Consider the following 24,664-nt stretch of genomic DNA (forward strand, 5'->3'; position numbering starts at 1 on the left):
CTGTATATCCGAGTGTCTGTGCTGCCAGCCACTGGGGATCCAGGTAGCCTGGATTTCAAATACAGTCAGCAAGCCTGTGTGAGGAAGGATACAGTTTTCCAGAAAACCTGGGCCAAAGCTGGCTGCTGTGACAGGACTTCATTCTGATCTGGGAAACAGTTGAGGTGGAACTCTGCTGCGGGACATGCCACACTGGGACAGCAGGCGGAGCCAAGCCTGTCTGCCAGAGCCTGTCTGTCTGAGCCTGTCTGTGTGTGGGCTTCTAGGCCCTGAGTGTGTAACTCCTGTACCCAGCGTCAACCTCAGCCCCTGGGTGGCCACCGCCAGGCGTGGTGCAGGCCCAGGCCCGACTTGGGCAGTCTCGCCAGCATGGCCCCAGAGGGACCTCAGAGTCCCGTGGTTCTCTCTGCCGGGCAGAAAGAGATGGGAGTGGGTTTAGGGCCCTGGAGCAGCAGCAGCTTTGCCATGGAAGGGAGAGGGAAGCTGGGTGCACTCTGTGGCCATAACGGGATGAGCAGGTACCCACCCACCTGGCAAAGTTGGGGGCCAGCCCCAAGCCCACTTGTCCTGCAGCCTGTGGTTTGGCCAGTGAGCAACGAGACTGCAAGACCAGGTGACCAGTATGAGGAAACAAACTGCGCTGGAGAGAATGAGTCGGGGAGAGGCCCTGGTGGGTTCCTGGGCAAAGGGGCACGGATGGGCCCATGGAGCCCCAGTGGGGAGCACCTTCCCAGGGCATGGGCACCCACCCTGGGGGAGGGGGATTCCATGAAGCAGGCTACTAGAAGAGCAGGCCCTGCCTTCTGGGAGCTTCCATGTTGGAGCAGGGGGAGGCCCCTTCGCGTAGAGCCTGGAGAAGACTCAGGAGGAGGCGGCCCCACACCCAGGCACCTTCAGCCTTCAGGGGAGGAGTCTCCACCTCAGGCTCAGCCCAGCTCCGGGTCCAGCCTCTTCCTGACCAGCTGATGGGCCTTCTCAGCCTTGGCCCCAGCCCCTGGGGACTGTCTGACCCTGGTTCCTGTGCTGAGGCCTGGCCCCGACAGGAGTTGTGTGAATGGCAGGACCAATTCCTGGACCCAAACCAGGGTCCAGGCTACTTTGCTGTGGGACCGAGCCCCTGGGCTGACTCCTTGGGGCCTCATTTCCCTCCTTGAAGAATGGGGAGTGACTCTCACCCTGGGAAGGTGTGCTGGGGCCTTGGGAGGTCGCCTGGCTGGGGTAGCCCCGACACGGGGCCTAAGCTTCGGATGGTCAGGGTTGGGGCTCAGTGACGGTGAAGAGCATGGACGCTTGAGGCCCTGCTCGTGGCTGAGTCGGTCACTGAGAGCTGAGTGACCTTGGGTGCTGGGGCCATTGCTCTTTTGTAAAATGGGGTGAAGTCATTGAGACTGCAGGGGGCCCCCTAATAACCGGCTAGTACCCCTAACACTCACCCATTCCAGGAATGGCCCCTCCCTGGGCTCCTCCAGCCCCTCTTACACTAGCCAGGCTGCATCCAGGGAGAGGCTGGACCTCCTGTCCTGAGGCCTGCCAGGAAAACAAGGAGAGCGGGTAAGGAGGTGGGGGAAGGGGCAGCCTGACCTGCTCCCTGCCTGTACTCAGTGTCCACTGCCGCCTCCGGGTTCCCTGACCCGGCCATGCAGGGTGCTGGCCCCTGCAGGTGGCATATGGGGACCAGGACAGAAGGATGGGGTGTATGTTCCGTGGCAACCCGGCCCAGCGCCCGGCGGCGACCCTGCCTTGCTGGGTTCGGGCGACTGGGGGTCCTGCGGGAAGTAAAAGGCACAGAGCAGGCAGTAGTGGCTTGGGGCGCGGGCGAGGGTCCCGACTGAGTCCTGGGGGCCCTGCGCGCGAGCGCGCGACGACGCGGGACTCACGTGCACGTGCGGCCCGCGAGCCCGCGCAGGCACGCGCGGCCGTGGACACGAGGCCCGGCTGCTCCGCACGGCCCACCGCGTCCGCCAGAGGGAGGGAGGACTGCACGTGCCTGACGCAGCCCAGAGCCCGCCCCTCACACCTGCGGGGGCGGGGCGGGGCGGGACCGCGGCTGTGCCCGCCCACCCGGCCGGAGCCCGGGAGCCCGGGCGGAACCGAGCGGCGGGGCCCGAGCGGGCGGCGGCGCGGCGGCGCAGACAATGGGAGCGGCGGCGGCGGCGGCGGCGGCGGCGGAGCCCCGGGCCCGGCGGGGACGGGAGGCCGCGCTATGAGCCCCGCTGCCGGGCGCCCCCCTGCGCCGCGCGCAGGCCGAGGCGAACGGCGTCTGCGAGCCCCGGGCCCCGCCCTAGGGCCGGCGATGCGCTGCCAGGGCTGAGGATGATGGTAGATTGCCAGGTGAGTGCCCCGCCCGGCCCGGCGCCCTCCCCGCCGTTCGGGGTGGAGGGAGGATCTTGGGCACTCCCCCCATCCTCCACCCGCCCACACTCCATCCGGCCCGGAGGGAGCGGGGCGCCGCGTCCACGCTGAGCGCGCGCTTACGCAGTTCCGCGTCTAACCTCTCCTGATGCGATTGGGAAACTGAGGCCAGGAGCGAGGCAGTGGAGTCCAGAGGAACAGGGGGGGTTGCAGCGTCCTATGTCAGGGTTCAACCCTCCCATGGGGTTTCTCTGGGAACGAGAACCCCTGAGATCATGGGGACACCCCTGCCCACACCCTCCCAGGAGGGACAGTCTCCTCTGGGCATCCCCAGGCACCCACAGGTACAGACACACATTGACTTCACACGTGGGGACCATGCATAGGGTCAGAGGAAGAGTGGATACAGCGGGGGTAACAAGGGAGAAAGAAGGAAGAGGGTGGCGGCAGCTCTGCATTGGGGCAGGGACATCTGTCTCCTCCCGATGTGCTGGGGGCCCGCCGCAGTGGAAGCGGAGAAATGCCCAGCTGATGGGCAGGGACTGCAGAGCACAGTGCTGGGGCCCTGCATCCACCACTCTGGGCGCCTGCAACTAGCAAGGGACCCTGTAGTGTGGAAGGGGAACGAATGCCTCAGCTGACTCCTCTGTAAAGTGGGTGCAGAGAGAGGGTGACGCTTTGGGTCCCACAGGCTTGTGAAAGAAGCTGTGGGCCTTGGTGTTCATGCATGACCCACCGTCCTCCCAGTCCTGGGAAAGTGCTTTCTACTCCCTCCAGGTCCTTCTGAGCAGAGGGCAGCCCGAAGGCCTGGGGCCCTGGGTAGTGCAGAGCACGCCAGAGCACTGGACCCCTCATGCGGTAACCATGGGCAAGACCCTCCTGGTTGTAGGCTCTGGGTCCTAATTTGGAAATGCGTTTGGAATCATTGCACTGGTCAGGGTAAGGAGGCCTCGTGAGTGATCTGGACATCAGGCCAGGGGAGGGAAACCGGAGGATGAAGGAGGCTTCTGAGGTCCCCCACCTGGCCCCCCTGGAGCCTGCAGGTCCTGCCCTCTGCTCCTCTGGGGCCAGGGAGAGCGGCTGCCTTGACTACACCCAAACAAAGGTTTTGTGTTTTGTTTTCTGGTTTTCCTGCCTTTCGCTGCAGTTCTGGTACCGACCACCAGGTGGAAGGCTGCGCTCACTGTGCTCAATGGAGCAACTAGAGCAGGGAAGGGACACCCAGGGGTCATTCTTGGCGTCCCCTGCCTCCGACCGCACGTGCGCCTTTTATTTTTAGCATCCGTCTCCAAATGTGAGCTGCTCAGGGCAGGCGGGGGGTGGCGGATCGTCTCCAAGACCCTCTGGTCTCGTTCAGTGCCTCCGCACTGCCGCCCTACTCCCACTGAGCAGGGGCCATGGTAGGCAACTGGGGGCTGTGCCAGAAGGACCCACATGGTCCCTGCCCTCCTTGAGCTCACAGGCTGGAGGGGGACCTGGACAAAGGCATGAAAGCAAACCCATGTGAACGAGAAGAGCAGGTGCTACAGGAAGTGAAGCAGAGTGCTGGAGGGGGGGCCAGGAACGCCCAGGTGGGGCCTACACGGCCTCCAGGGTGACATCTATGCTGTGACTGGAAGGACAGAGGAGCCAGCCCGCCCGGGTCCGAGAGGCGCAAACACTGGAGGCAGAGGAGCATTTGGTCAGAGAAGGGCTGAGACGAGCAGTGTGGCTGGAGAGAGCTGTGCAGGAGAGGCACAGAGGGCAGGGCCAGGCCGGTCACTAGGTGTCCACACAGCGGGACACATTTCTCACAAGAGCAAACATTGACCATCTCAGTTTCTGTACCAAGATCCAGGCTGGGCTCAGCGGGGAGCCTCTGCCTCAAGGCCTCCTGGGAGGCTGGGGCTGGGGTACTGACTGGGATGGGGGTCTGTCTCTGAGATCATCTGGGCAGTGGGCGGGCACAGAGATGTATTCCAGAAGGAGGTGTCCTGTGGTCAGTTGACTTGAGGAGGAGGTGTGGTGCTGCAGACAGGGTGATGGCTGAGGCTGGCATCTAGGGCGTCCATGTGCACTCCGTCCTCACTGCCCAGGTCTCCGCCTGCATCATCAGGTTCCTGGGCTCTGCCTGGTACTCGGGCTGGGCTGCACTTGCTCAAGGCAGCAGAGGTGGGGTGTCCAGCGGGAGCAGAGGCAAAGTTCTAGTAGTTTCTTGTAGCGTCTGTGACAGAAGACCACAAACTGGGCGGCTCAAAACAACAGACATTTATTCTCTCAGTTCTGGAGGCAGGAAGGCCAGAATCAAGGTGCTGGCAGGCCGTGCCCTGCAGCTTTGAGGCTGCAGGGAAGGAGCCCTTCCTCGGGCACTGCCAGCACATCTGAGTGTTTCTTGTCCTGTAGGTGCATCACTCCAAACTCTGCTTCAGTCTTCACGTGGCCTCCTCTGTGTGTCTGGTCCTATTTCCCCTCCTCTAACAAGGGCATCAGTTGTTTGCTTACAGCCTGCTTTGATCCAGTGTGACAGCATCTTAGCTTTGATTATATCTGCCAAAACCTGTTTCCAAATAAGGTCTCATTGACAGGTGCCTGGGATTAAACTTCAACTTATCTTTGGGGGGAACGCCATGCATCTGCCAACAGAGGGGTTGGAGTGATGCTCCCCCGCAAGGCCAGGTACCTAGGTGCCCACAGGGCTGGGGGGAGCAGCTGGGGTCTGAGGAGGTCTGGGGAACTCAGCCGCAGCCCTGGGTTGTGGAGCAGGAGTGGAGCCTGGGGTGTGTGCTGTCAGGGACAGCAGGGGGCGCTGTGACCTCTTTGTGGCCGCCCCAGTGCTGCTTTCAGTTGCCGACGACACTGAGCTGTAAACAGCAGGAGCACAGGCACCCGGGCACTGCCTGCACCATGGAGGAAACCAAGCAAGGCGGGACCAGGGGCAACGACTGGGTGGCACCTGTGGTGGGAGGCCGGGGAGCCCAGTGGGGCCAGACCCGCAGAGGCCCGGAGTTCGTGTGTCCTCTTTCACCTGCAAGCTGAGCCGGCCCTTGGCGGTTTCCAGGGGCCCTGCAGCTGTGATGACAAGTGTGGTTTCCAGACGGCTCCCCATTACTGTAGAGCATGGCAGCTGCATGTCTACATCTGGGGGGCAAATAGAAGGCAGCTGTGGGGATGGGTGGACTGTTGAGACTTGAGGGGCCCCTGCCCTGGAGACCCTGCCCCAAGGGGGTTCTCCCCCACTGCTCTTCTGTTGGGGTTCTGCCCTGTCCTCTTACACAGAGTGGGGATGCCATCTGGAGCTGAGGAGCAGAGACCCTGGGCTCTGCCCCAGGCAGTGCGCCCCATGGGCATCCGTGGGATGAAGCAGAGTGCCCAGCATGGCGCTGGCCCAAGAAGTGGAAGCCACTGCCTGCTGTGGCCCCCCAGACACTTCCGAATCCCACGGGCTGAGGCTGCTTGACAGTGGATCACTGATTTGCACAACAGATATTTATCAAGGGCCTCTGCTGAGCGCCTGGCCCGTGTGGAGCATATTGGCTTCAATCCGAGCGACCCTAGAGAAGGAATGTGGGCACAGGGTGTGGGACAAGCAGCTGACCCCAGGGAGAAGGCAGTAAGTGGGAGCCCAGGAACCTGCATTTGGTGGTCTTCTATCAGGGGCGCACCGGCAGGGGACTGTGCTCTGCAGAGAAACCTGCCAGGCCACTCCCACATCTCTGTCCCTGCTGAGGACGTGCCTGGTCACGCCAGCCAGGCTGTAGCGCCTGCCCTGAGCCCAGCCTTGGGCTGCAGTGTCTCACTGTACCTATGAAATAGGCACCACTGCCCTCCTCACCTATAGGTGGGGAAACCAAGGCACTGGAAGGCAAAGGGATTTTTGCAGCTAGGTAGTGGCAGGGCTGGTGGGGGCACAGCCCTTTGTGCCAACAAGCCTGGGAGGGTCTGGGCATAGGTTTCTTCCAATCACTGTGAGCTTCCAACAGTCAGGGCCTGGCAGGCCCCGAGGTGGTGGTAAACAGTGGGAGTGGAGCCATGAACAGAGCTAATGAGCCCCTGTCATCCTCTCCCTGCCCTCATGAAGGCCTTGGGCTCTGACCTGGGCATTTTCTTGGGGTTTTCGATGTTTGATCCTCCCAGGCTTCTCTGAGGGGTGTGCCTGGTAGGTCTCTGTCCAGGTGAGGGGCTGAGCTTAAGGAACCTCCGTGTCTCCTCCCGGGGCAGCCAGGGCAGGGTGAGGAGGTAGAGAGGAGAGGCATCCCCCTAAAAACGGCAAGCCCCAGAAGAAGGGAGAGTTCCCACGGCAACGCGGAGTAGCTGCTTGGTAACTTCAGGCCCCCAGGACACTTGCTTTCAGGAAGGCTCAGGGCTGGGCTTTCCCAGGGCCTGTGTGGGGACCTGGCGTCAGTATTTCTCGCAGCTCATCCACCCCCGCCCAGCAGCCCCTGCGCCCTGGATCCTTCCTGAGGGAAACCCCAGTCTGCTTAGCCCTCCCCATTGCCCCACCCTGCCTGCCAGCCACCTGGCATCAGGCCAGTCCCTTAGCAATGGAGGCTATTTCCTGGATACCTGAGTGACGGCTGATGGCGGCAGAATGTCAGGAAATGCAGGGTGAGAGGGCACAGCAGATGGCACCATATGCCAGCCAGAGTGGGGGAAGCTTGGCCTGCCACCCTGTGGGTCTCACTCTGCATCCTGCAGCCATTAGCAAGCTGGGCCTGGGGGCTGGATGGCCAGGCAGGGTGCGGCTGCGGGAGGCAAGAGGTAGAGCCCCTGGAAGGGCAGATGCGCCGTGGCCCTGGGCCAGCCCTGAGCCTCCCTGGCTGTGTGAGCCTCGTGTGTCCCTGCTCACTAGCCTCGGCTTCCCATCACCCCCTGCCCGGTGTGTTCACCATTCAGCACCTGGACACTGCCCTGTACACGCCACCTACTGCGGCTCTGGGGCTGCAGGGGCCGGGACCAGGCCAGCGTCCATGCCGGCCCGTCCACCTGCCTGCTTCCACCTTGGCGCTCGGCTTAAGGCCACTAGCTCTGGAGCTGGACGCCTGTGTCTGTGTCCCAGCTCAGGGCTTATTGCCGAGTGTCCTGGAATGGGCACCAGACCTATCGGGTCTTCACTGTTCTCCTGGCTGAGGAAAGGGTGGGCATAGAAGCAAATCAGCCCTGTGGACTCTGGGACTTTCGTTTGTGGGCACTGAGGACACGGGGCTTGTGTCAGTTGGGGAGGGAGTGAGGTGCAGAAGCCCCAACCCCAGGAGAGAGTGAGGAATGGAGGAGAGGAGGGCGGGGACCAGAATACCCCCCTGGGGTTTGGGGGTGCAGAAGTGTGTGAGGCCTGGCTGCCCTAGGGTGTTCTCTCTGGGCGAGCAGTGAGGGATGGGACTCTCGGTGCCCCCCACCCAAAGCCACGGCTTTTCTGGTGCCATCAGGTAGCCTGGATCCTAATCTGACTATGACCTCTCGCTCCCCATGTGTCCTTGGGCCGTAACCTCACCCCTCTGAGGCTCCTAGGCCTCACCTGTCAAATGGGGAGGAGGTGTGCCCGCCTCCAGAGTTGGGGTAGGCTCCCATGGCACCCTCCGTCCTGTGCCCCGCACACATGTTCCGTCTGGGGGCAGTGGTGGGTTCGGGTTGCTCCCTCGCCTCCCTGTTTCCAGCAGGGGGAGGGGTGGGGCGTAGGCAGTGCAGACAACGGCTTGCCCGGTATCTACGACAGTGCCCAGCACTGGGTGCCTGGTGACAGCAGGCACAATCCCCTGCCGGGGGCCCTGGCAAGGTGCAGCCCCTGTGGCATTCATGGTGGTGGTCCTGCCCGGGGTGCAGGCGGAAGAGGTGAGCCCAGCCCTGAGGGCAGTGGAGGGTTAGGGGAGGTAGGAGGCCTTAGGCCTGGGAGGGGGCCACATTGCAGAGGGCTGCCCCCCCCAGGCAGGATAAGAGGGGGCTGGAGGGCACCTACCTCCCCATTTCTAGGTTGGAATGCATTCCCGGGGCTCTTCTCCGACATCACCTGAGATAGCAGGTGTGCGTGAGCTGGGGTGTGGAGGGGTGGCCCTAGGCCGTGAGAGCACATGGGAGGGAGGGATCCTTGGCCAGTGAATGGCCCTGAGCCCAAGAACCTCCCTGCCTTCCACTCCTGTGGAACCAGAGGGACCCCATCGTGACCACAGGCCTTTGTCTCAGGAGGCGCCTTCCCTGCAGCTCTCCAGCTCAAAACTGGGAGGGTGAGAATGGAGGGGAGGAGGAGGGTGTCTAAGCCCTCGGGGCAGCCACCACCTGAGTGAGTCCCTCCCAGCGGGATTCTTGCTCCCCCTACCCCCATCTGGCTGGGCTGTGGCTGGAGGGAAGGGGAGCCCAGCCCAGATTATGTCCACTGGCAGCAATCACAGAGGCAGCCCCAGGGCCGGCAGCAGGTGGGCTGTGTAGAGGTCCTGGGGAAGGAGGTCTGGGAGTGGGAGCCGTGGCTTGGGCTGCAGGACCAGTGGCAGGTGGGTTCCCTAGCTTCTCCGGCCTCGTCCTCTCCTCCTGTGGACACGTGGGTGTCAGAGTGTGGGAAATGGCCCTGCAGCGCCTGGCCAGAGCAGGCAGGCCCTTCTCGGTGGCAGGAAATGTCTGTTCCCTGCCGAGGAAAGAGATGGCTGTGTGGCCTGCCGGCTGTGGAGACTGGCATCACTGACTGCCCCTGGGGACCTGGCGTGGGCCCTGAGTTGAATCTGCTCGTTTTTCCAGGTGGGGAATCCGGGGCCCAGAGAAGTTGAGTAAATTGCCCAGGCCACATGGTGTGCCCCTCCTGGAGGTGAGCCCCGCCTGGATCACCTTCCTCACTGAAGCCAGAGTTCCAGGCCCCTGGCCCCCCACAGGGTGTGGTGACCCGGAAGATGTCTGAGGGTGCCCTTTGACCCTCTAGTTGCTCAGGGCTGGTATTCAAGGGAGAGGCAGTCAGTCACCTGGCCTGCGGCCCTGGGTGGCCAGGTAGGTGACGGCTGTGTGCTTGGAGTGGGGAGCAGGCAGAGGCTAGTGCCCGGGGGAGCTTGCAGCACCACGTGCTCCCTCTCAGCAGGGAACAGCTGCAGTTCTTCAGGATTTCAAGAGTTTTTCTTCCCAGCCACTTGGGACCAGGAAACCTCTGCACAGAACATGCGCCTCCGTCCGCTCTCACCAGCCCTGCCAGGAGCAGGTATGGGGCAGGCCTGAGGGAGCATGCTCACCAGGTGTCCGACCCGGGGTGCCCAACGCTGTCTGGCAGAGTTGCAGGGAGTTGGGGGGTGTATCTGGGCTCCTGGGGTTGAGTGTGGGTTCTGGAGCATGCATGTAAATGTGCATGCTTTCGGAGTGTTTCCCTGCTCTGTTGAGTGTACACGTTTGAGCATATATGAACTTGTTCATCATGTGCCAGCAGACACACGACTGGCTCCCGGGCTGGGGGAATGCCATGTGGGTCGTGAAGGCCCGTACATGTGTGTGTTTGCATCTTGCCCCTTCAGAGCAGCAGGCCAGAGCCTTGACCCTGGGAGGCCTGAGTGTTCATGGTCCTCAACCTCTGAGTGTCAGGTTTCTTATCTGTTAAATGGGTGAGTAAGTGTGCCCAGCTCAGAGTTGTGCTGGCTCTGTGGTCAGCATGGGGCCTGGCACGGGCAGATGCTCTATTGCCTGATGTTGGCATGGAGAAACTCTGCTGCTCTTCGAGGGTCCCTGGGCAGGGGAGGCCACTGCGCTCTGCTGTCCCCATCATGCGTGCCGCCCGTGAGCAGGCAGAGGCAGAGAGGAGAGGCCCCGGATCCTTGCCTTCCGCAGGAGAAAGCAAGGAGCGAGCCAAGGCCAGGGGGTTGTAGACGGGCAGTAGAACAAAGGTGGTGTTTCTGAAGCTCACTTGGTCCCAGAGCCCTGAAAACGCGAGGCATTGCCCTCCACCCCCACGGGGGAACTTCCTAGGAGGAGGACTGTGGGAATGAGGGCAGCAGGCACCAGCACCACCGCCTCCCGGCAGCCAGCTGGAGCCACAGATCCTTCCCAGAAGCCAGGGCAGCTCAGAGGGTCCTCCTCTGAAAGGGCAGCCCAACTTCCCAGGCCCTGGGCCCCCGCAGGCAGGCGGGTGGTGGCACTGGGCACACAGCGTCCCTGGCACGGCGGGCAGCCTTCTCACCACAAGGGCCCGTTTGTCCCGACTTCCCTGGTCCTGAGGCTGTGAGTGACCAGGCCCTGCTGGGCACAGGGGCCTGCCTGTGGGCTCAGCTCCCTGCCCCCAGCCTCAGTGGCAGCAGCCCCAGCTGTGCTGTGGGGAGGGGCTTAGCCTGCCACACCACACCGGAGCACCTCTACTTAGCTGATGAGCAGAGACCCATTCCCCAAGAGTTATCATCAGGCCAGGCATTTAGGAAGGAGGAAAACACCAGGTTGAACCAGAGCTGAACTGCCTGCCTGCCTCCCCCACTGGCATCCCAAAGCAGGCTGGCTTCTGGGAACATCCAGGCTTCTGCTTCCCAGAAAGCCTGGCTGCCCTGCCTGGGCCTGCCGCCCACCTCTGCGCCCGGCCTAGCTCTCTGGAAAGCTCCTGCATGGCAGGGTGGCAGAGAGGGCCTTACCCTTCCTGTACCCTTCCTCCTTGCCATCCCACAGGCTCCTTTCCGGCCTCACAGCCTGGTCCCCAAAGCTTTCCTTGTGATCTCCCCGTGAAGAACTCCGTATCCCTGACCTCTGAATATTTTTGAGTCTGGGAACATTGTAGCTGAGGATCACTCCGGACCGAGACCACTTGTTCATCCCGGTATCTGTGGAGAGCCCACAGTGTGCCAGGGACCTTTGTAGGCATCAGTACGTGAGGGAACAGTCTTTGCTCTCAAGGAGCATCGAGCCCTTCCAATTTTAAGAACTGAAAAAGCACTGGGACACAAAGCTCCTGTGATGGGCTGTGTGCACGAGCGAGTGGCATAGTCACCACCCACCTGTTAGCAGTTAGAACTTGCTCCACGCTGGGCTTCATTCCAGGCGTTGGGGTGTGAGGGGTGAACAGGACAGATGTGGCTGCCGCCCCCAGGGAGCTTGGAGGGCAGTCGGAGGTGGGGGTGTCCCGACGTAGATGGATTGTTTCCTTAACGGCCCTTCCTGGTCTTTGGCTGCACCTCCGCGCCTGCCCTACCAGTGACCCGACCCCACACACCCAGCCCCGTCCCTGTTCTGTTGATTTCTCCTGCTGCATCCTTACCTTCACGGGCATCTTCCTTATTGTGCCCAGGACCAGAAGGTGGTTCTCTGTTTAGTTCCGTGCTCTGTGGTGGGCACCCAGCCTGCCTCGAGAGGTCTTTGGGGGTAGTACTGGTCGGCGGAATTTGGGCTACAAGCTCTGTTACTAGTCCTCAGGGATATGAGATACCTTTAAATCATCTAGAGAGTTCTATGGTAATTTGCCATTGCTGTGACATTACGACTGCTTTTGTACAAAGTCTCACTCATCCCTGACTTGGGAATTAAAAAGGAGAGCTGCCAAGTCCTCCCAGAGAACATTGCTAGGCAGCTTTGGTGTGACATTTGTTTGAACATCTGGCCCATGCCAGGCCCCATCCTAGGTGCTTGCCCCCAGTATTCTGTTAAACTTGTACATGCTTTTGGAGGCAGAGATCACCCCCATGTATGGGCCAAGACGAAGCTCAGTGGTGGGGAGGTAACTGGCCAGATTCCCACAGCCAGCAAGGGGCAGGACCCCCAGCTCATAGCTGCCTCTCTAATCCCACAGTTGGGCATTGGGCTCCTCTCTGAGCTGGAAGTGGGCAGGCCCAAAGGGGTGGGGAGCTGTCCTGAGCTGCCGCGGAAGGGGGGCACTGGTGTTGGGCATGAAGCCAGCAGGAGTGGCTGGGCTGGGCCCAGGTTCTCAGGTCCTCAGCTTCTTGGCAACCTGTGTGACTCAGTGGGCTGGTGGAAGGGGCCAGTGGGCTGGCGGCCAGCGCAGAGGAGCCCTGTGGTGGGTGAATCAGCAGGTGGAGCAGGTGACCTTGGGGTTGCTGTTTGCCCTGGGGCGGGACCCAGCCTCAGCCAACAGCTCCCATGTCATGTGCCTCCTTTCGCTCCCCCTTTCCAGGGATCCCCAGCTCTCAGCCTCAAGCAGCGGAAGGGGCCTCCCTGTTCAAGCATGTGTCGCTCCGAGTCTCTGGCCCCCATCGGCCCTACTGCAGAGCAGGGGCCCCCTGCCCGTGGAAGGGCACCATGAGGGTAGTATCACCCTCCGCTCTTGTAGAAAGCCAGGAGCCGCTGGGAGCTCCAGCCCCAAGGCATCTGTGTGGCCGTGGGTGACCTCGGTGCCATCTCCCAGCCGCTGGCCCTGAGCTCACCTGCAGACTGCCTCACACATCCTGATAATTAAATGACATCCACACTGGCACATCGGTTGAGTAGTAGAGATACTGGAGGACCACTGACTCCAGCTTAGACACTGGACTGGGGAGAAGGTGAACGGGGGAAATGGGAGTCAGAATCTTGAGCTGGGCCACATGCAGGGTCAGCAGCCCCAAGCTTGCCTGTGCTGCTGGCAACAAATTCCACTTACCCGTTGCAGAGTGGAGGAAAGCAAGCTACCCTGGGGCCAGACAGGCCCGGGTGTGCACCTGGCTTTGGCACTGATGTGCTGTGCAACCTTGGGCAAGTGGTTTGCCCTCTCTGGGCCTCGATCTTCTCCATTTTAGAGGAGAGATAATTACTGTGGCTGCATCTGTTTTACAGATACTCAGTGAAAAAGTGCTTTGTCTCCATGGAGCACCAAAGGCAGGGCCAGGCTGGGCTCTGGAAGCTGAGGGGCATCAGGAACTTCTACCTCTAAGGCTTCTAAATGTGGGCAGGCATTTGCTTTTGGGCTGCAAGGTGGTAGGTGTCTGCAGTGCTCTGGTCCCTGGGAATCTCTCAGAGCCAAAGACCGACGTGAGGCCAGAGTAGTTGCTCCCTGGACCTAAACCCTTTCCTGAGCACGAGGACTGGGTTGCTCCTGTGCCTGGCTGCTGCATCATCCCCACCTCGCAGAGCCAGGCTGGCCACGACTGCATGCATTGGGCGACTTGATAAGGGTCCCAGAAACGAAGGGAAGAGGGACTGGCTGTACCCCTGTCTCTACCAGGACCGCGCGTCACGTCAGGAGGCTGCAGGGAAGACTAGCAAACGCAGGCCGGCCTCTCCTGTCTGCTTCCTGGACAGGAAGTTGTGCCCAGTAAACAGCCTGGAGAGGAGTCCCACTCTGGCTCTGAGTCACAGCCCCTAGCGACAGCCGCGAAGTGTTTATAAACAGTGTGCTTCGCACCCGCCCTCGAGCCTGGGTGGAGAGGGGCATGAGCAGCCGTGCGTCCAGGAGTGGCATTTTGGTCTGTCTGGGCTTGTGTGTGGCCAGCCAGGTGCATTATCCCAGGTCTAGCTGGACTGTGGACAGAGCACTGCGCGACTGTTGGCTGCGCTGGGAACTGGGACCTCAGTCCTGGGACAAGCATGGGGATGGTGGTAGCCTGTGTGGCTGGTGCGAGTGTTCCCCCACGCGGTGCCCGCACAGAGCGCTGTGCACAGGAAGTGGTGGGCGCACTCCGGTCCTCAGAAGGCCCAGCCCCGGAAAGGGGCAAAGTGGTGAGGGTGCAGGCGGACTCCCCGAACTGTCCTCAGCCCCCAGCCCCTGGCTCTCCATGCCAGGTGTCCGTTCAGGGCGGTGACAGTGATGTGGCGCGCCACGTGACGCCAGGCAGCTGGGCAACAAAGGCGCCTCTGCCTCCCCAAGGCGGTGGGGGTGGTGCCCCGCCCGCCTCCCCCCTCCCTCGCCCCGCCTCCTCAGGGCTCCTGTATTTCTTGCCAGCAAGCTCCCTGCCCACGGCCCTGGGCGGCCCTGCCTGGATTGGGCCTGGTGGCTCCCTCCGAAAGGAATAGCCCCAGGTTGGGCTCTGAGACCTGGCTGACTGTGCTGGAGGCTGGGGGGTGGGAATGTGGGGGCGGTACGTGTGGGAGGCTCGTGGGGTCATTGGGGAAGAGCCAGGGAGACTTGTTTGGTGCCCAGGAGTTCCAGAAGGGAGAAATCAGGCCCTCTGCCTCCCCCGTTTCATCCGTGCCCCCAAAGTCTCAGGAGAGCTCACCCGTACATGTAATGGGCCATCTGACAGCGTGAAGCAATGCTCAAGTGACTGGTAATGTGGGGGTGAGAGGCCAGGGCTGTGGATGGCCCAGCAACCCAGGGCTGCCCCTGTCCTGGGAGTCTCCTGACCCCTGCCTCAGTTGGGTCCTGCTGGAGCCCCCAGAGGCCTGCTGTGCTGGCCTAGCCTTGGGATGTGCACCTGAGCCGCCCTCTCCGCTTCCCTCCCCAGGGACCATGGCTGCCTTGCTTTTAGACAACAACCATTTCCGAGTCATCCCCTGGGTTCTGGTTGCAGGGCCCACACCAGTACTGGACAGACCAAGCCAGCCACCTGGGCTTGCTCTTAGGGATGGAGCCGGGCCACGGTTCTCCTGGAATGGGCAATACCCAGCAACATTTGTTACATGTGTATTACGTGTCAGGCACTGGGGCAGGTGTGTGACCATGAGACACCAGAATGCATGTTCCCCGTTGCCAACCATGAGCCAGGCCTGGTTCTTGTAGGACTCAGCAGTTCTTGTAGGATCCTCTGGTGGCCCATGTGACTGACAGAGGAGGACACGGAGGCAGTGAGTGACAACGGGTCACTGGCCCAGGGTCCCAGAGCTGGGCACACGGAGGACTTGGGCTTCTCCTGCGGGTGGGGGATGAGCGGTTGGGAGGGGGTTGCAGGGGGGACATGCTCTGGCTGCAGGCATGAGGGTGGACAAGGGAGGCAGGCCAGAACCCCCGCCGCCTTTCTCTGGTACCTGCCCAGGTACCCCCACCAGTGCACGGCTATCCACACTCCCTAGAGAGCTCCCACCCCAGGGCATCCTAACTTGGGTGCATGGACTCTTTTTTTCCATGAAATAAATTCTGCCAGAGCTCAGTGGTAAAAGGTCACGGTCAGGAGCTCCAGGTGTGGCCAAAGAGAGGGAGGAATTTAAGTTTGAAAACCTGTAAAGCTGCATCCCCATAACGGCTCAGGAAACCGAGGCTCGGAGAAAAGAGGAACCTGTAAGTCCTACAGGGAGGCAGCTCCAGTGGGGACAGGAGCCGGGTCTCAGCTTGCGGGCAATGAGCCACCTACTCAGCTAGGGCCCCTGGGGCCCACAAAGCCACTGGAAGAGGAAGTGAGACGCTTGGAGAGGCGGAGCAAGTGCTAGCAGGGCGGCCGCGAGGGTGGCACCCGGGTCCTGGCCACCCCACAGGGCCCTGGGGTGTGCCTGTGGGCCAGCTCTGGAGCCCCTGCCCGTTCCCTTCTCCTCCCGGCCTCTGTGGTCTGCTTGCAGCCTGGGTCCCAGGACGGTGAGGAATCAGCCCAGCCTCCCAGGCTCTGTCTGCCCCGGGGGTTTCTGGGTTTGGGGATCCAGGCTCTGAACAGTGATGGAAGGAGCATCCGCAGGTTCTGCAGAGCTTCGGACAGATAGTCCTGGATTCCTCCCGCAAGATCTTGGGCAAGTCCCTGCTACCCCGGGCCTCAATTTTTCCATTTGCAAAATGGGTGTGTTGGGCTCAATTGATGGCTTCCTATGTCTGGTTTGCAGTGAAATGAGAAAATGGGGACAAGGTGGTGAGTTCTTGGAGCCAAACGCATTCCTTAGTGACGCCCTTTTTCCGACGGCATGTCATGTCTCTCAGAAATTATTACAGTGGTGGTGGTAATGGTATTATTATCTTTTTTTACTACCCTTCTTTCTTGGCAAAATAAATACTTGGCAACCCTAGGCTGGTCCCTGCAGTTTAAAATGAAGTCTGTCTGGGGGCCAGGGTGGAGCTTCTCTGAGGGCCCAGTGGCAGGGGAGGCTTCAGGAATGAGGTGGGTGGCTTGGAGGGAGCCAGGGGAATCCTTTGTCCCCACGGCACCTGGCTGGGCTTGCACCCACCGGGGGACCCTGCTGGCTGAGCCCTGTTGTGAGCTCAGTGACTTGTACCTGCGCCTTTGTGACTCTGGTGATTTCCTCGCAGGCAGGGGCAGTGAGGCTGGGTCCTTGGGGTGACAGAGGAGACAGCTGGGTCCACCCCAGAGGGGCAGGTCTGAACAGGAGATGCTGCCCAGCTTGGGCCAGAGCCCTGTCCACACATCCTTGACCAGCCCATGGCCTGGTACATGTGTGAATTCCTGGCCCTGCCCATCACGGGGACAGGTATGACAGCCACTTGGGTGACACCAGGCCTAGGCACTCAGGTGCTCAATTCCACTGGGGCAAGTGGACAGACAGTCAGACTGGCAGAGGGCCTCCCTCAGAGCCCACCCTGGCTCCTGCCGTGCCATGGCCCGGGAAGCTGGGCCCACCGGGCCCAGGATCAGGAAGGGCTGGGTGTTCTTTGCCTGTGTCTCTGTGGTGACTGCCAGGCGGAGGGCCATCGCCCGTCGCGCCACTCTCCGGAGCCCCACGCCTTGCCCTGCACCTCTGCCAGTACTGACCACTGAGGTGAGTTTCCAGGGCAGCCAGAGCCTCTGCTGAGAGGCTGGGTGGGTCACAGCCAGCGCCCGCCACCCCAAGGATGGTTCCGTGACTTCTGGCCTGCTCTCAGAACTGGTTGAAGGAGTTGGGCTGGGAGCCTAGGGGAGTCTCTATCTCCCGTTCTGGGTGTGAGTGGGGGAGTGGGGGGGTTGGCCAGGGTCCCACCCCGGCCAGCCTCTCTCCCTGCTCCTCGCCAGGGCACGTCGGGGCAGATGGCTGTGCGTTGTCCTAGCGGCTCCTGCTCACATGGTGCTTTTGCAGTTACCGAGGGTTTTGTACATAGTTTTATCATCTGCCGCTGAGAACGCCGAAAACCAGGTGGTGGTACTGTTATTGGTATTCTTATTGTTCCTGTCTTACTGATGGGGAAACTGAGGCTGGGAAGGTGCAGAGCTGGGACCTGAACACAAACCCAGGCTCCAAACCTGGAGAGACTTTCCCAAACCTAGGCTCCCTTCCGGGCCATGTGTGCCCAGGGCTCCGCCGGTGACAGCTCTGGGAGGGATTGGGACCTTGCAGCTCCGACTGTTCCCCTTTCCCACAGTTCCTGTCTCTGTTATTCTCCATATTCAGGGCTCAGTGGCAGAGTCTCAGTCCATCTGTCTGTCTGTGTCTCCTCTTCTGCTTCCCTTCCTCTCTCCTCTGCCGCCCTCCACCTCAGACCATCACACACTGGATTGGTGACCTTCAGAGGTGGCAGGGGTCTGTGACCCCTGGGTGTCAGGCCCGGCCCTGAAAGCCCCAGGAGTGGGGGACAGCTGTCAGAGTGGCCCCGCTTCCTGCTGTGGACAGCATTTATCACAGTGACCCTGGATGCACAGAGGCCCCTGTGAGTGCCCCCCCTCCAATGTCAGGGGGTTAAATATGTCAGGGGCCACGAGCGCCTGCTTCTGGGGAGGACAGTGAGGCCGCCCAGCGAGCTCATGGCTGATCCAGAGCCTTCGGGATCCTGATCTAGGGCTACTTCCGTGGCTCACGCATTCTTGCTCTAGTTGCCCTGGGACAGCAACGCCCTGTGAGATCAGAGATTTGGGGTGATGCTGATATCACCTCCCTCCACCCAGGATGGCCTCCTGGAATTTGGGATGCTTCACCTCCCGCCTCCTGACTACCTCTGAGCTTAGCCTCCAGCCTGTGGGAACCCCCTCCTTCCTACGAGGAGGGGGCAGGGGGTAGCCCTGGAGGCTCCCAGGAACCAGCGGCAGAGGTGGGGCTAAGCCAGCAGCTCCCACGCTCTCCCCAGGTACGTCACCTCCTGCCAAGGCGTGTGTTCATCTGCCCACAGAGGGCCACCCCAGGACCCAGGCAGGCCAGGAATGGTGACAGTGGTGTTGGGAAATGACTGAGGAGCCTGGCCAGGCCACACCCTCTCAGTATCCTCCCCCAACCCTAATTATAGACCACAAACGACAGACAGACAGACAGACCGGGTGATCTCTACCTGTCCAGAGAGAGGTGAGAGGTTTTCCGCCAGGGCCTGACCCAAGCCGGGGTATCTGGCTGCAGTTCCTCACTGGGCCATCAGCTCCCTCCATGCCTCAGCCAAGCCCAGGTTGAAGGAGGGGCCCGCCAGGCCTGTGGTTGCCTAGGCATTGCCTGGAGGAGCCGCTGTGTGCCTGGCAGACCTCCCCAGAGTGGCACCCAGGGCCCACACCCCATTCCCTAGGGCCCTGTGCAAAGGCATGGCTGTATCTTGATCTGAATGGCCTTTGGAGCAGCATCTACCTATCACGTACTGGGTCAAAGATGGGTGGAAGGTTGGAAGCATGGGACTTGTGGCTCCAGGGACTGTAGTGGTTCTGTAGCGACAGTAGTGAGCCTGGCTGGGCGCGGTGTGAGAGGGTGCCCGGGAGGCAAGCTGGGGCTATGCCAGCAGCTGGTCTTTGGCCTGAGGGCAGTGCTGGGGGCCTTTGAAGGGTCGAGACCCCTCTGGCTGCCATGCATCTTGGGGACCAATGGTGGGATGGATGGAGTCACAGATGTGGGGTGGCTATTCAGGGGCTTCTAATCCAGGGAGTAATTGAAGGTCTGGGGGGACTGTGGCGAACCCACAAGCACATGCCCTGGCTAAGGGGACAGCTGCCTGCCAGCCCCCGCCCAGCATCCTGTCGTGTGGGAACGCGAACCCAGTGTGGCCAGGTTGTCTGAAGTTGCAGGAGAAGACGGAAATGTGGATTTTTATATGAAATCACCTGACCTTTTAATGTTGGCTCAAAAATTTAAAAACACTTTGTAAGCCAAGCAAAACACACACGTGGGCTGGGTTTGGCCTGGTTCTCATCTCCGGCTGTCAGTTCTCAGCCTGCCTTGTAAGCTGCCTCTGCGAGGAGCTTCAGAGCCTGCACAGCCCGGCGCTGTTCTCAGGGGCTTCCCTGGGGAGAGGCTGGGGGCTGGGACGGCGGGGCGGCGGGTTGAGCTGGGAGCAGGATTCCAGCGACCACCGCCCTTTCTACAGGGCTCTGGGCCCCGTTTCTCCAGCAGAACCTCCAGGGGCGTATCCCAGCCTTGGTCCTCACTCACCCAAGGTCACTCCAGCCCCGTTTGAGCTGTGTGACTCAGTCTCCCAGCTGCCCACAGCCTCAACCCCCAAAGGAAGCCCAGTGCCTCTGTGCGTGCGGAGTGCGTGTGGTCATGGGGCGAGCAGTGCGGGAAGTGGAGCTGTCATTGTCACGGCCCGGGGTCGGAAGATCATTGTTCTCCTAACTGGTTGCTGGGAGTCTAAATGGCTTTGAGGATGAATCCCAAACTGTGTCCTTTTTCTTTTTTTAACTTTTTTGTGGAAAATTCCAAGTAGAAAAGTAGAGGGAAATGGCATAAAGGTGCCTCAGCAATAGGGAGCGCAGTGCAGGGCCGCTCTAGTTTCTGCTCCTGTTGCCCCACCGTCTTCTCCCCTAGCGGACAGTGTTTATGCAAGTCCCAAGTGCATTATTTGATAAACATTCCAGTATGTTACTCTAATAACCACAATACGATGATCAAGCCCAAAGAATGAAGCAAATTGCATCAAATAATCCAGTGCTATGCAAAATAATCCTAATAGTATTTTAGGTTTGTTTTTTTAATGGTTGCCCTGTTCAAATGCAATCCTGGATCTACATGTTGCATTTGGTGATGTCTGTTACCTTTCTTTTAGTAGTTATTTCCCCTTTATTTTTTTCCCTGAAATGTATTTGTTGGAGAAACTGGGTGGTTTGTCCCACAGAGATTCCCGCAGGCTGGAGTTTGGGGATTGCATCCGCAGGGTGTGCTTAACGTGCTCCTCTGTCCCCTGTAATCCCCCCATATGGTCGCTACGTGCGGAGGCTGGGTTGGAGTCACATTTGGGTTTTGGCAAGAACACTTCGTGGGGAGCTCTGTGTTCTTTTGTCAGGTGGCACCTGCTGTCCTGGTCTCCTCGACCCCACAGCTCTGGGGAAGGATTATGAGGGGAAGTCCATGAGTACTCAGGAGAGGGCCTTGTGCATGGGAGGCACCCATGAGTGGCAGCCCCTGTCACTGACAGTGAGGACAGTCTCTGGCCTGCCTGGCTGGGGTCACAGAGCACAAATGCGAGGTCCTTAACCTGTGCTGTCTCTTTAATTATGCCCCCTTCACACAGGAGAAAATGGTGCCCTGGAGGTGGGGTGATTTGTCTGGGGGAGAGTTGGTCACGAAGTAACACAGGGGTGGAGCTGGGCTTCAAACCCAGGCATTTCAGTGCCTAAGTCTGACCTCTATGCCCCTCTGACGCCCTGGGAACCAAGTGTTTTAAGGGGGGGGGGCCGCTGGAGTGGCTAGCAGGCTTGCCAGGGCCCCAGGAGGGGAGCCCCAAGGAAGGGGCAAACAAGGGAAATTGCTTTTGTACCTGCAGTTTTACTGAAACACAGTCACATACATTTGTATGAATTGTATTCAAAAAAACACCACCACCCATTTTTGGTTATATATAAAGTTTTACTGAAACATAGCCACACTCATATATACTGTCTGTGGTTGCTTTCATGCTGCAAGGGCAGACTTGAGTGGTTGGAACAGAGACCATATGGTTCCCACAGCCTAATGTTTATAAAAACAGACAGACATTAACCAGAGGGACTGCTTAGGTAAAGGATACCCACCCTGCCCCCTCTGCACAGATTATTTCCAGGCAGTTTGTTGGGAGGCAGCCTGGCCAGCCGTGTTGGGGGTGCATAGTGATGGAATTCCCCACCCTCCCCTCTCCAACCTATCTGGGCCCCCCAACCCTGGCGCCCAGACCTTCAAGGTCAGAGAGGTGGTGACATTGGGCGCTCCCCGCCGGCCCTCATGAATCACTTGGCCTGCACGGGCCCTTCCCTGGCTATGAAATGGGCATGAGCTTGCTTCTCAGGCTCCTCCGGGGGAGAAAGAGAGAAACAGCACAGCAAAGAGACAAGGAAGCGCCAGGCAGGTGCTGGATTCCCTGGGCGAGTTCTGAATTCCCAGAGGCGCTGAGATCGTGGCCTTGGGAGCAGGAGTGGGAGGAGAAGCTTCTGGCCAGAGGGCAGTGTCCAGTGTCTAGGTCACCCTTTGTTGCTCTTTGAGGACCTCCTTCCTCTGGATGTGCCCCACCCACCACCCCCTCCCTCGGGGCAGGGCCCAGAAGCTCCCTAAACAGCCCGTTAGGGGTCTCCACCCCAAACCAAATCTACTCACTGTGCTTTGCAAAACAAAACTCAGCATTTACTACATGTTCTTGATTATTAAAGTATTCTAGAAAAATCAGAGAATTCTGGAAGTAAAAAGAAGAAGTGTATAATACCACCCAGAAATTGCCACCTTTACTTTTGCCCAGGAGGTCCCCCTGCCCCTATGCATGTGTGCGTGTCTGAGCCCCGTCTGTATCCTGGCTCTCTGGCTTCTCAGTTCCAGCAGAGGGTGCCCCTCATTCCCGTTCTCCTGGGGTGAGATATGCACGGGGTGCATTTGAGTGGATCCCATTAGAAGAGCTGTAATAGAGGTTTCCATATACATCCGTGTTTAGAGATCCATGTTCACACCTCTGATTGCTTCCTTGGGGTGAATTCCTAAGAGTGGGATTAATCAAGTCCAAGGGCATGAGTGTTTTTAATGCCCCTCATAGAATCTGGCAAATTGTCAAGGTCTTGCCTTATGCCCAGATGGAAAACTTCCTGGTGGGTGAACAAGCTGCCTAGATGGGCACACCAGTGGGTCGGGCTTGCTGGGACCCCACTGCCCGTGGATATCTGAGGCTTGGCACACAGTGGGTGTGCAAGACATGCTTATGGGATGTGTGTAGTCTGGTCTGCCCTCTCATTTTACAGATGGAAAAACTGAGGCCCGGTGGTACGGGACCGGTTCTGGGGAGGCTGGTGGCATTGCCAGGGCTGCTAACGGAGGTGGCCAGCCTCTGTGAGGCCTAAGGGCTGAGGCCGGGCAGGTCCCAGCAGTGGCTTGGGTGTGCAGGAGGGCATTCATGAGTCTGCAAACACCCTCTTGACCCTCTTCCTTACCTGCTTCTAGACAGTAGCTGAGGCTCCCTAGCCCTGTCCCTCCCCAGCGTCAGCAGCCTCACTTCTACCCTGATGACTGCCCTGGCACCCTGAGCACTCAAAGTGCCCCTGCTGGCATTTGTCCCTTACCTTTTCCTGAATGTCTGTCTGTAGGCCCCAACCCTGATGACAGCGGTGCAGTCTCCGTTCTCCCTGCCTCACTTCTGCCTGCACCACCTCCTCTAGCGGAGGGGTGTGTGAGACAGGACCCCAACGAGACAGTGCAGGCCAAGACCCCAAGGGTAGTGTCCCTCTCTCCACACCAAACACACGTCAACGCTGAAGACTTCCAAGTGGGCGGGTGCACCAAGGACGCACGTCCCAGGACTCAGGAGCACGCGCCCGCCGCGAGCGCTGTACGTCAGGCACAGTTCCTACTGTGAGCCGCTCTGAAGAAGAAAGAGGCCCAGAGAAGCGCAGCAACTTGTCCGAGAGCACAGAGCCTGGGAGGGGCTTCCCTGGGATTCCTGGGAGGTGGGGCTGGCTTCCAGGGCCGCGGGGCCGCGCGTCAGCGCGCGTCCCACTTATACACCTGCGCCGCGCGGGGCGCGCGCCCGCGCCCGGGGGCTCCGCCCGCCTCCCGGCCCGCCCCTCCGCCCGCCTCCCGGCCGGCCCCGGCTCGCCCCCGGGCTGACCTCGCCGCGGCCCGGCGGCAGCTGCAGAGCGCAGGCAGCGCCGAGCCGCGCGGGCCGCCCCCGCGCCGCCCCGGCTCCCGCGGCCCGGCGGCCGCCCGCGCCGCCGCAAGCCGTCCATGGTGCAGCGCATGCGGGCCGAGGCGGCCGGGCCTACGGGCGGCGCCGAGCCGCTGTTTCCGGGCTCCCGGCGGAGCCGCAGCGTGTGGGACGCGGTGCGCCTGGAGGTGGGCGTCCCCGGCAGCTGCCCGGTGGTGCTGCACAGCTTCACGCAGCTGGACCCCGACCTGCCGCGCCTGGAGGTGGGTGAGCAAGGACGGCCGATCTGCGGCCGGGCGGGGGCCTCTATCCGCGGGAATCCCCGCCCCTCCCACCCCGGGGCAGCGCGGCGGGCGTGGGGGCTGCCGCAGAGCCGGCTCACCGGTTCAGGGACCGGAGCCGGATCTTCGTGCCCGCCCGTGCAGCCCAGCGCCCGGCCCCACGGAGCCCAGGTGGGCCAGCGCCGCGTCCCGGCAGCCCAGCTAGACCTGTTCCCGCGGCTGTCACTGTTTACATCTGCGAGCTTGCCGACAGCAGGGGCCCGGCGCTTAGCTGGTTAGGCTTCCAGTGCCGGCGGTGAGCGGGTGATCAGGGGGCAAACTCCTAGAGTCCTTGCAGGCAGTTGGGACCACAGGGGCCTTCCGGGCAGGGCTGTCCCCAGGGGGAGTGGAGGGAGGCAGGCCCACAGCTTGTGGGGCCAGGTCTCGGGGCCGTGAGACTGGGACAAGGGCCTCTCAGGCTAAGGGGCTGACTCACTTTTGTTTGATTAGAAAATATGCCACACCCCAGATTTGTAAGGATTTGGGAGGATTCAGAAAATGGGGAATGCCTGTCACAGGTGGAAATGGGGTGACAAGGGGCAGGCTGGGGGGACTTGTTTCTGGTGTCCTCGGGGCAGTGGGGCCCAGTGGATCATGGGGTTGCCCTCCACCTCCTGCCTGTGTGCCTGATTCCATGCACCAGATGGGGGTAGAATCCAGGGTCCAGCCCTCTCCCCCGACTCTGCCTGGGAATGAGACCGGGTCAGAGGCTGTCTGTGGGTCGGGGGGCTCAGGGATTCAAGGCTGAGCCACTGTGCTGGGTAGGGCCCCCGTGCTGCTCCCCTGCTTTATACTTTAGGCCTCAGTACGTTGTAATTGCCAGCGTGGGTGCTGCGCCTCTGTGCTCCTGGATAAGTATTTGCCAGAGATTAAAGCACATCTCCCTGCTCAGTGGAGGGGGAGGGCGAGGAGTCGGGGAGCTCTTGGTGGGGGAACCTTGGGCCCGGGGGACTTTCCTCCTGAGCTTGGCGGGTGGCCCGGGCAGGCGTCTTCCCAGAATCCTTACCCACCCACAGCTCTGTCTTCATTGGCAGCTGGAATGGGACCCCGCGGAGGGTTGGGGGGAAGCCTGACACCAGCCCAGGGCTCATCTGACTTTCATTATGTCTGGCAGTGACTCGGGCTTTGTGTGCTGGGAGAGTCTGGCTCGAGCACTCCAAGGGGCTGGGCAGGTTCCTGGCCAGGGTGGGCTACTTAGCCGCTTCTTCCTTCTCTGCCCGTCTGCACCCCTGAGGACCTGAGAGAGGCAGGTGCCCGCCCTTGGGTCTGCCTTCTCTCCCTCTCGTGCTGCGGTGGCGGCTGC

At 60.8% G+C, this 24,664-nt stretch overlaps 1 protein-coding gene across 10 annotated transcripts in view; it reads left to right on the plus strand.

Annotated features, from left to right (window-relative positions):
• The first annotated feature begins 1,815 nt into the window (after nucleotides 1-1,815).
• RALGDS (ral guanine nucleotide dissociation stimulator) overlaps nucleotides 1,816-24,664 on the plus strand; it is a 41,029-nt gene continuing 18,180 nt past the window's right edge. For 3 of the 10 annotated variants that reach the window (XM_037007816.2, XM_037007817.2, XM_073222213.1), the window contains exon 1: nucleotides 23,027-23,304. In XM_037007816.2, coding sequence (XP_036863711.2) covers nucleotides 23,122-23,304 — 183 coding nt within the window. In that variant the 5' untranslated portion in view covers nucleotides 23,027-23,121. Of the gene's footprint in view, nucleotides 2,332-16,600; nucleotides 16,828-23,026; nucleotides 23,305-24,664 lie in introns of those variants that run through there. The other 7 variants (XM_037007811.2, XM_037007813.2, XM_073222209.1 and 4 more) reach the window with 5 other exon arrangements.

Source organism: Manis javanica, chromosome 2 (genome assembly GCF_040802235.1).
Source record: "Manis javanica isolate MJ-LG chromosome 2, MJ_LKY, whole genome shotgun sequence".
Classification (NCBI taxonomy): Eukaryota; Metazoa; Chordata; class Mammalia; order Pholidota; family Manidae; genus Manis; species Manis javanica.